This window comes from Nicotiana attenuata, chromosome 7 (genome assembly GCF_001879085.1).
Source record: "Nicotiana attenuata strain UT chromosome 7, NIATTr2, whole genome shotgun sequence".
Taxonomy (NCBI): Eukaryota; Viridiplantae; Streptophyta; class Magnoliopsida; order Solanales; family Solanaceae; genus Nicotiana; species Nicotiana attenuata.
The window spans coordinates 93,623,103-93,634,124 of NC_031995.1; the positions used below are offsets into that span (position 1 = coordinate 93,623,103).

General features: G+C 43.1%; 1 protein-coding gene across 1 annotated transcript; it reads left to right on the forward strand.

Moving 5' to 3' along the window:
* LOC109230279 (RNA-directed DNA polymerase homolog) lies at positions 3,974-10,250 on the forward strand. The gene is made up of 4 exons (XM_019395795.1): positions 3,974-4,393; positions 9,353-9,450; positions 9,551-9,659; positions 10,197-10,250. Exons 1-4 carry the CDS (start codon positions 3,974-3,976, stop codon positions 10,248-10,250), a joined length of 681 nt encoding a protein of 226 aa, XP_019251340.1.

The following is an 11,022-nucleotide window of genomic DNA, read 5'->3' on the forward strand; positions in this document are numbered from 1 at the left end:
TTTTGGAAGAATGGTAGGAAATTCATTCCTAGGCTATGGGATTATGTTGTTGAGCCTCATTTGATATTATTGAATTAATTATGATTAGATATCATTGTTTCGGAGTCGAATTCTAGAGGAAAGGCGGTGTTAGAGGCTTGATTGCTATTTTCGGACCGAGGTAAGTGTTTGATCTAACTTTGGCTTGAGGGAATAGGATTAGAGTATCATAAATGCTATTTGCTAATTGATCGAGTACGGTGTATAGGCGTGGTGACGAGTGTCTATACACCGGAGCCTAGCATGACCGTGGGTCTTTGTTTGTACTTGTTTTTGAGATAATTTGGAACTCTTCTATGCTACAACATGTTTTTCTACAACTGTGAAGAGTTTGAGGATAAGTTGTGAAATATTAATATTTTGGAGCATTGGCTCGAGTGTTAAATACCATTGAGTAAGAGATGAACGTATAGAAAAGAGGTGTGATTAATCCCTTGCCGGGATGGTTTGATTACAGTGAGTATTGCCCTTGCCGGGTTGTGAAAGATGTTGTTATTGTTCCCTTGCCGGGTCTTGGTTGTTATTTGTGTTGTTCCCTTGCTGGGATAGTTCATATTACTTGTTTATTTCTCTTGCCCGTTTGGTTGTGACTGTTATTTGGGTGAGGAAGAGTGAAATTGCACGAAGGGTCATTCCGTGCTATTCTTGATTATATTTGCACGAAGGGTCATTCCGTGCTATTCTTGATTATATTTGCACGAAGGGTCATTCCGTGCTATGTTTGACTTTTTATGCACGAAGGTACATTCCGTGCTCTGATTTGATTATATTTGCACGAAGGGTCATTCCGTGCCATGTTTTGATTATATTTGCACGAAGGGTCATTCCGTGCCATGTTTTGATTATATTTGCACGAAGGGTCATTCCGTGCCATGCTTTGACTATTTATGCACGAAGGGACATTCCGTGCTCTGATTTGATTATAATTGCACGAAGGATCATTCCGTGCCATGATATGAGAGTTATGTGAGGGAAAGCACGAAGGGTGATGTCGTGCACTTTATTTGATTATTTTGGTAAGTACGAGAGTAAAAGCACGAAGGGTGATGCCGTGCACTTGTCTTTGATTTTCCTGACGTTCTTGCTGATAATTGTGTTACGTTGTCCTCTACTTCTATTTATTGATTTTCTTGTTGTTATCAGTTCAAGTGCATTAGTTGTTTTAATCCGCTATTACTGAGTTTCCTTATGTTGGCATTTTTCTTTATTGTGTTACTTGTCATTACTTGTTTTCTTTGGTGAGTCATTATTATTGTGTACTTGTTATCTTATGAGTTCGTATGAACTGTTGCATTATTTGGAGTAAATTTCATTTGGAAGAACTGTTGATTTAATGAAATGGGAGCGGGTGGTACGCCTACCACGGAAACATTGAGAAATGGGATCGGGTTGTACGCCTGCAATGAGATGTGTACAGACAGTGAAATCTGCTTTTATCCTCCTTATCCGTGTTAGAGATAATTCATTGATGTTCCTTATTATTCTCTTTAATTTCCGTATTATCTGCTATCCCCGAAGCATGTTCCCTTCCCATTTAAAACAGTTATTATTGTTAGCTTCCCGCTGTAGATATATATTTATAACTGCACAGGTTTATGTGATAGTCCTGTCTAGCCTCGTCACTACTTCGCCGGGGTTAGGCCAGGCACTTACCTGCACATGGGGTCGGTTGTGCTGATGCTACACTCTGTGCATCTTTTTTCACAAATCCAGGTGATGGAGCAGCATTTGAGTAGCAGTCTGGGGGCGAGCCTTTTGTTCGGAGACACCGGGGTAGCCTTGCAGACGTCCGCCTGGCCCGGAGTCTCTTCTATCTCTATTTCCGTTTGTTCTCCTTGTATCGGAGCAGACAGTATTGTATTTCATTCAAACTCTGTAATTAGCATTCTGTAGATGTTCGTGAGTTAGTGACTCCAGTCTTGGGTAGAGGATGTTTTTGAACATCCGCATTTTGTTTTTCATATATATAAGCTTAAAGTCTTCCGCTATATTTAATTATTTTCGTTTTATTTATTATATTGTTGCGAGTATTATCAAGAATGTTTTTATATGTTTGGCTTTCCTAGCTCCGACAGTAGGCGCCATCACGACTCCCGATGGTGGAAAATCTGGGTCGTGACAAGTTGGTATCAGAGCCCTAGGTTACTTAGGTCTCACAACTCACGGACAAACTCGGTAGGGTCTGAGGGATCGGTACGGAGACGTCTGTATTTATCCCCCAGAGGCTATAAAGTTAGGAAAATTTCACTTTTTTCATTCTTGTCGCGCGTATCCGTTTCTTAAACACGGGTTGAATTTCTACTCTATTCTTTTACAGATGGCGAGAACACGCGCTTCTTCATCCACCGCTCAGCAGTCCGAGCCACGAGCAGTAGTCCCAGAGGCGGAGCCTCAAGTAGGTTTTGAAGAGGAGGTTCCAGCTCCGGCAGCTCCGGTGGGCCCAGCTCAGGTCCCAGAGGGGATCATAGCCACCCCAGTTCTTCAGGACGCTTTGGTCAGATTGGTAGGCTTAGTGGAGAGCGTCATTCGAGCGGGTTTGCTTCCAGGGGTTCAGCCAGCTGTGGCAGGTCAGCCGGGTACAGCGGCTTAGGCCGGGAGTGAGGTCACTTTTCAGGAGGCGGCCAATATGGGCCGTGGAGTTGAGGTGGTTCTGCCACAGGGAGGCGGTCGTAGGTCGGATAAGAGGCCCCGTCATGCAGGCAGATTCAGTGGTACCTTGTCTGGAGGTAGAGGTACTTATGGTAGAGGCCATCCTCCTAGGCCCTTTCAGTCAGCTTCCCCTGTCACTCATGGTACTTCAGATGGTCGTTCAGGTCGACCGGGTCAGCCCTAGTTTCCTCAGTTGCAGCGTTTGTGTAGATGTTATGAGTGTGGTGAGTATGGTCACTACAGGAGGGTTTGCCCGAGGTTGAGGGGTGCTCAGCCGCAGCAGTCGAGGTTTTGCTATGCTTGGGGTGATCCGAGGCACATTGTCAGATTTTGCCCTCGAGTTTCAGGTGGTTCTCAGCAGCAGGGTCCTCGCCCTATGATGCAGGCACCAGTTGCCCCACAGCCTGCCCAGCCAGCTAGAGGCGGGGGTAGAGGACATAGAGGTGGAGGTAGAGGTCCTAGAGGTGGAGTTCAGGCCGTCAGAGGTAGAGGCCAGCCAGCAGCCAGGCCAGAGGCTGAGTCTTCGGATGAAGACATTACAGGTACCATTCTGATTTGCATTAGAGATGCTTCAGTGCTATTTGGCCCTGGATCTACGTATTCATATGTGTCGTCCTATTTTGCACCATATTTGGTTATGCGTAGTGATGCCTTGGGTATTCCTGTTTATGTATCTACACCGGTAGGTGGTTCTATAGTGGCCGACCGGGTTCATCGTTCCTGTGTTGTGGTATTTAGGGGTCTTGAGACCCGTGTTGACTTGTTGCTCTTAGATATGGTGGATTTCGACGTCATATTAGGGATGGATTGGTTGTCCCCGTATCATGCTATCTTGGATTGCCATGCTAGGACCGTGACCTTGGCTTTACCAGATTTGCCCCGACTAGAGTGGAGAGGGACCCCTAGTCATACCACTCGCAGCGTTATTTCATTCGTGAAGGCTCGACGAATGGTCGAGAAGGGGTGTCTAGCTTATCTGGCTTGTGTTCGCGACTCCAGCGTTGAGGTCCCGTCTATTGATTCTGTTCCTATTGTTCGGGAGTTCCACGAGGTTTTCCCTTCAGACCTGCCGGGCATGCCGCCCGATAGGGACATCGATTTTTGTATTGATTTGGCTCCGTGCACTCAGCCTATTTCCATTCTGCCGTATCGCATGGCCCCGCCAGAGTTGAAAGAGTTAAAGGAGCAGCTTCAGGATTTGCTTGATAAGGGTTTCATTAGACCCAGTGTGTCGCCTTGGGGTGCGCCGGTGTTATTTGTGAAGAAAAAGGATGGGTCGATGAGGATGTGCATTGATTACCGGCAGTTGAACAAGGTGACGATAAAGAACAAGTATCCACTGCCGAGGATTGACGATTTATTCGACCAGCTTCAGGGTGCGAGGGTGTTCTCGAAGATAGATTTGAGATCTGGTTATCATCAGCTGAGGATTAGGGCGTCTGATGTCCCTAAGATAGCATTTCACACTCGGTATGGGCATTATGAGTTTTTGGTCATGTCCTTTGGGTTGACCAATGCCCCAGCAGCATTTATGGAGTTGATGAACCGAGTGTTCAGGCCCTATTTGGATTTGTTTGTGATTGTTTTCATTGACGATATTTTGATATACTCCCGCAGTCAGGAGGAGCATGAGCAGCACCTCAGAGTGGTTCTTCGGACTCTGAAGGATAGTCAGTTATACGCCAAGTTCTCGAAGTGCGAGTTCTGGTTGAGTTCTGTTGCATTCCTGGGTCGCGTTATTTCAGCAGAGGGTATTCAGGTGGACCCGAAGAAGATTGAGGCAGTCAAGAACTGGCCTCGACCGGCGTCAGCTACAGAGATCCGGAGTTTCTTGGGGTTAGCAGGTTACTACCGACGGTTCGTGGAGGGGTTTTCATCTATTGCAGCCCCGATGACCAGATTGACCCAGAAGGGTGCCCAGTTCAGGTGGTCAGATGAGTGCGAGACGAGCTTCCAAAGGCTCAAGACAGCCCTAACTACGGCACCGGTATTGGTTTTACCCACGGGATTAGGGCCTTATACCGTTTATTATGATGCTTCCCGTATTGGGCTGGCGCAGTATTGATGCAGGATGGCAAAGTCATAGCATATGCTTCGAGGCAGTTGAAGATCCACGAGAAGAATTATCCAGTCCATGATCTAGAGTTGGCGGCCATCGTTCATGCTTTGAAGATTTGGAGGCATTATCTATATGGTGTGACGTGTGAGGTGTGCACGGATCACAAGAGCCTTCAGTACTTGTTCAAGCAAAAGGAGTTGAATTTGAGGCAGAGGAGGTGGTTGGAGTTGCTGAAAGACTATGATGTTTCTATCTTATACCACCCAGGGAAGGCCAATGTGGTGGCCGATGCATTGAGTAGGAAGTCCGCCAGCATGGGTAGCCTTGCTTATATTCCGGTCAGCCAGAGACTGCTTGCTTTGGACGTTCAGGCCTTAGCCAATCGATTTTTGAGGTTGGATATTTCTGAGCCTAGCAGGGTGTTAGCTTGCACGGTCGCTCGATCGTTGTTGTTGGAGCGTATCCGGGAGCGACAGTTTGATGATCCCCATTTGTGTGTCCTGAGAGACACGGTGCAGCGTGGAGGTGCCAAGAAAATGACCTTGGGAGATGATGGTGTATTGAGATTGCAGGGGCGAGTTTGTGTGCCCAATGTTAATGGTATTCGGGAGTTGATCTTAGCGGAGGCCCATAGTTCTGGGTATTCTATTCACCCGGGCGTCGCGAAGATGTATCAGGATTTGAGGCAGCGCTACTGGTGGCGCAGAATGAAGAAAGATATCATTGCATATGTGGCCCGTTGTTTGAACTGCCAGCAGGTTAAGTACGAGCATCAGAGGCCCGACGGTTTATTTCAGAGGATTGAGCTTCCCGAGTGGAAGTGGGAGAGGATTACCATGGATTTCGTTACTGGCCTTCCGATAACTCGGAAGAAGTTTGATGCTATATGGGTCATTGATGATAGGCTGACCAAGTCAGCGCATTTTGTTTCGGTTGCCGCCACCTATTCGTCCGAGAGATTAGCTGAGATTTATATTAGGGAGATCGTTCGCCTTCATGGGGTGCCTATATCTATCATTTCGGACCGGGGTCCGCAGTTAACCTCGCATTTCTGGAGAGCAGTCCAGCAGGAGTTGGGCACCCAGGTTACATTGAACACAGCATTCCATCCTTAGACGGACGGTCAGTCCGAGAGGACTATTCAGATTCTTGAGGATATGCTCCGAGCCTGCGTTATTGATTTTGGAGGCTCGTGGGACCAGTTTTGCCTTTAGCAGAGTTTGCCTACAATAACAGTTACCAGTCCAGCATCCAGATGGCCCCGTATGAGGCGTTGTATGGTAGGCGATGTCGGTCTCCTGTGGGATGGTTTGAGCCGGGAGAGGCTCGGTTATTGGGTACAAATCTAGTTCAGGAGGCCTTGGATAAAGTCAAGATCATTCAGGACAGACTTCGGACAGCTCAGTCCAGGCAGAAGAGTTATGCAGACCGCAAGGTCAGAGATGTTGCTTTCATGGTTGGTGAGCGAGTATTGCTCCGTGTATCGCCTATGAAGGGCATGATGAGATTCGGGAAGAAGGGCAAGCTTTAGCCCTAGGTTCATTGGCCCATTTGAGATTCTTGATCGTGTGTGAGAGGTGGCTTATAGACTTGCCTTGCCGCCTAGCTTGTCAGCCGTGCATCCAGTTTTTCATGTATCCATGCTTCGGAGGTATCACGGCGATCCAGCCCACGTGTTAGATTTCAGCACTGTCCAGTTGGACAAGGATCTGTCTTATGAGGAGGAGCCGGTAGCCATTTTAGATCGGCAGGTTTGACAGTTGAGGTCGAAGAGTTTTCCTTCAGTGCGTGTTCAGTGGAGAGGTCAGCCTCTTGAGGCATCGACTTGGGAGTCCGAGTCTGATATGCGGAGCCGTTATCCTCATCTATTCCCCGACCCAGGTACTTCTTTCTTTTGTCCGTTCGAGGACGAACGGTTGTTTTAGAGGTGGAGGATGTGACGACCCAAAGGGTCATCACCGTAATTCTTCCTTTTTCCGTGCTTCCGAGGCCTTGAAAACCCCGCTTTTAGTTGCCTCAATTTGCGTGCGCAGTCCGGGCGCGTAGCCGGAAAGCTTTTATGTTGAAATATGTGAATTCTGTGAAAAATTTGAAGAATTTTGATATTAATATTGTTAAAGTTGACTTCGGTCAATATTTTGGGAAAACGGACCCGGACCCGTGATGTGACGGTCTCGGAGGGTCCGTAGCAAAATACGGGACTCGGGCGTATTCCCGAAATCGAAATCCGAGGTCCCGAGCCCGAGTAAAGAATTTTTGAAAGAAATTGTTTTCTGAATTTTGATATGAAAATTTGAAATGAAAATGAGCTAGAAAATATAGGTATCGGGATCGTATTTTGGTTCCAGCACCCGGTACAGGTCTTAAATATGCGTTAAGCGCTTTTTGTAAAATTTGGTCGAAATCGGACGTCGTTTGACGTGTTTCAGACTAAAAATGAGAAATTTGAGTTTTATGAAAAGTTGGAAGAAATTATGTGTTTTGAGGCTTGATTCATAGATTTTGATGTTATTTTGGCGATTTGGTCACACGAGTAAGTCCGTAGGATGTTTTTGAGGTTGTGTGTATGTTTGGTCAAACAAAATGATCTTTCTCTATTTTTACAATTTTTGTGAATTTGGTGTCATTTTTTTGGTAATTGTTGCATTTTATCTGTGCATTTTAATTCGTATGAAAAATACAAAAAAAAAATACGCATTTGCATTCAGGATTTAATTTCATATTTTAGCATTAAGGGTTAAGTTGTTTTTAGAACAAAATATAATGAAAATAACAAATAGTCTATTTTTGCATTTTTAATTGTTAATTGTTGAATTTGTCTTGATTTTACTTTAAATAGGATTTAATCAATTTTTAGGAATTAATTAGCTTAGTGTTGGAAATAATTTAGGATTTTATTTTAATTTTTGCATTTTTTTTACAAAATCAGAAAATACAAAAAGAATATAATATAATAAATAAAATACAAAAAAAAGCTGCCTAAGTAATGCCCAGAATTGGGCCAGTTAATTAATTTCGCCCAAGCCCAAACCTAGCCCCAGCCCAGTTCAAAACGTCTACAACCGATCCAGTCTCTTTTCCCCACCAAACGACGCCGTTTTGGCGTCACAAAATCTGGGCCATTCATCCTCCCTAATCCAACGACCCAAGTCTTTTCTCGATGAATGATATAACTGTCCGAATAATTAAACCCTAAAAAAACACTCCTCGTCTTCCTCGTACCCTCTCCTCTGTATCTCCACCGACGCCGCCGCCGGCGAACGCCACCAACTCCGTTGCCTCCAAAAAATACACCCTAGATTCCCCTTCTCCTCCTTTACCTGAATCCACTGTCCTTTGCTTTCAATTCTTACTGGAACTCGTCGAATATCCGTTCAAAAGTTTCTGGCCACGACGCTACCTCGTCCAAATGACATCAAACTAACACCATAGAACCGCCTAAGCCTCCTCTACCCAACCCCTCTAACCGCGTCTCTCAAATCTTGCCGGAACTACTCGAATCTCCATTTGAGCTTTCTCCGGCCAAAACCCTAAATGCCTAAATGCATGCAATTTGACACCGTATGGTCCCTGGGTTTTTCCCCTTAGAGAATTCGTCGTTATTAAAGTTCAATTCCTGCCCAAGCTGGTTGATTTCAAAATATGAAAGTCAGTCGAGTGTCCAGTGAGTCTTTTCTCTTTATCTTTCTATGCTCTATGCTTCTTCTTCTGTTTAAAAATTGAATAAGTCTCTTAAATTTCTGATTAGTTATGGTTTTGTTTAATCTCACACTGATTTGAATTTTCTTTAGTTTAGTTTAATTTTAATTGATTGTGTTTTGTTCTGTTAGTTTAAGTGTTAAACGATAGCCTAATTAGTTCAATAAATTAGTTATTAGTTGGATCGAAATTTGTTCAATCTTGATGTAGTTTTGGATAATAACAGTGGTAATTCGATTAGGGTTTCATTAGGTCGTTAACAATTGATTCAGTATAATAAGTCAGTAGTTGTTAGTAGCTATTCAATAACATGTAATTAGTTGATTGTGTTAGTTAGTTTAGCAATTGATTTGTTTCTTTTGATGCATGATGTTCTCCAGTTTTGTTTTAAGTAATTGTTAAGAATTGGTTTAGCTGATAGCTGAATAAATCAGACCTTAGGTAACAAGGGGTTTGGGACATTTAAGCAGAGAGGTAATTTCAAGGATAGTCAGGGGCAACTTGGGTATTTAGAATTGGATAATAGTGCTAGAACTCCCTAGATCTTACTAGATAGGGGCATGAGTGGAGTTTTAGGAAATTTGAGGCATTAACTTGAGTCACAAGTCAATAAATAAGGGGTAAAAATTGAAAATTAAGAGGGGCTAAAAGAGAAACAGAAATCTGATGCTTATTTTTGGCTGCCTATAAAGGCATCAGAATTGCCTTGATGAAGCAGTTTTTTTTTCCAGCCATCTAGTTTCCCCAAAACACTCTTTCTCTTTAGTTTTTCAAATCTGAAGTAGAAAATTCAAATTTCAAAACCAAAAACAAACAAAAAAAAACTAAAAATCAAAAAAGAAAAGTACTGTTCCATTGAAATTGGAAATTGATTTCAGCTTTTGGTTGTGGATTCGCATTCTGTAGATGCTAGCTTTGCTTGTTGAATTTCAGAAGGGTTTAATTGAGCTTTACACCAAGAAGACTTTCAGAAGGGTTTTAAGTTCAGTTTTGAGTTATTTTGGGTGATTTCGAGTTAAAATTGGTGTTTTGAATCTAGTTTGGGTGTTTTGCTGGCTGTTTGTGCATCAGTATTCATTTTTGGTTGATTTGCTGCTTTGTTAGCTCTGTTTGGTTTAACATTTCTGGACTGCCTGATCTTATTTGGGCTATTTGTGATCAACCGCTGATTGCTGCTGATCCTGTCTTCTTCTCCATTGTTTCCTACTTCCAGGTACACTTCGTTGAAACACCTCGATGTGACTCTGAGTTGAAGACAAATTGGAAATTGCTCATCAAATTTAAGCTCATGTGTATATTGTCTATTGTGAATATTTATATAAGTAACGATTTGAATTGTTAAACCATTAAAGGCATTCCTACGTAGATCTCCTAGTTAGTAGTTTGTTTTTAACTTGTGTTAGTTCGTATTATTAGAATAGTATATTTTGGATTCATATTCAATCTGAACTGGGCTGTAAAACAGAATATAGGCTATGCTACGTGGAATCCAGATCTATTAAATGTATGTTAACATCAATAAATTAGCTACTGCTTGATTAACTCATTAAGTTCTTCAAATGTTATAGCCATTGATTAGCCACTGTTTTTTTTCCGCTATTCTAAGATCAGAGTATAATTGGAATACTAAAAATAAGTTTAGCCAATAAGGTCATTTGAATTTCTATTTGGTTGAGTTTTGCTGATAGAATCAAAGCTTAATGGCCCAGCTTTGTCGATTTGGGTCTCACTGCCTTACTGAGTGGCCCAGGTCCTGTTTGAGTGTTGTACGTTTGGGCCTGGGCCAAAGCCTACAAATGGCTGATTTTGGTTATAGGCTGGCTAGCTATTCTTACTCTTTGGGCCTCTCTTGGAGCCTAAGGGCATGTTTAATTTAAATCATCATTTGTTTGCATTAGGCCAATGATATTAACCAAGTAGGACTTTTCTATATTTTTAGAGACAAGTAAAAAATAGAAAATCATAGTCACTTTAGGTTTGTCCTTTTAAAATAAAACGAGATGAGCCTCGCTAAACAAAACAAATAAATTGCGGGGCCCTCGACAAATGTTTATACTAAAATACTTAGACTTCGGGATGGGCCGTTTAGCGAATTTCACGGCCTTCCCCAAAGACAATAACGCGATAGTCTCTTTAGGCACGCGATTTTAAATAATTTTACCTTCCTAAAAGTGGGTGCACATTTATGTGACCCAAATCCAAATCTCAACGAAGTCGAAATGTGTTAACAATCACGGGTGCACTGGTGCGACGTGGTTCGAGGCGCATTTTCACGACGTTGCAATTCTTAAAAAAATAAAAATAAAAGCGGTTTATTATTAAAGCACATAGGTTAGAACATGTTTTAAAAATCAGATAAAATCAAATACAACAGTTGAGCGACCGTGCTGGAACCACGGAACCTGGGAGTGCTTAACACCTTCTCCCGGATTAACAGAACTCCTTATCCGGATTTCTGGTTCGCGGACTGTTAACAGAGTCATAATTTCCTCGGTTCGGGATTCAATCGGTGACTTGGGACACCATTACTCTCCCAAGTGGCGACTCTGAATATTAATAATAAATCCCGTTCCGAT

Excerpts from the sequence above, each read along its gene's own strand:
- LOC109230279 (XM_019395795.1), top strand. The coding sequence starts at position 3,974 with ATGTGCATTGATTACCGGCAGTTGAACAAGGTGACGATAAAGAACAAG. Across the intron at positions 4,394-9,352 it reads AGTTCTCGAAGTGCGAGTTC|ATGCTAGCTTTGCTTGTTGA; the intron begins TGGTTGAGTTCT and ends CGCATTCTGTAG. Across the intron at positions 9,660-10,196 it reads CCATTGTTTCCTACTTCCAG|GTCCTGTTTGAGTGTTGTAC; the intron begins GTACACTTCGTT and ends TGAGTGGCCCAG.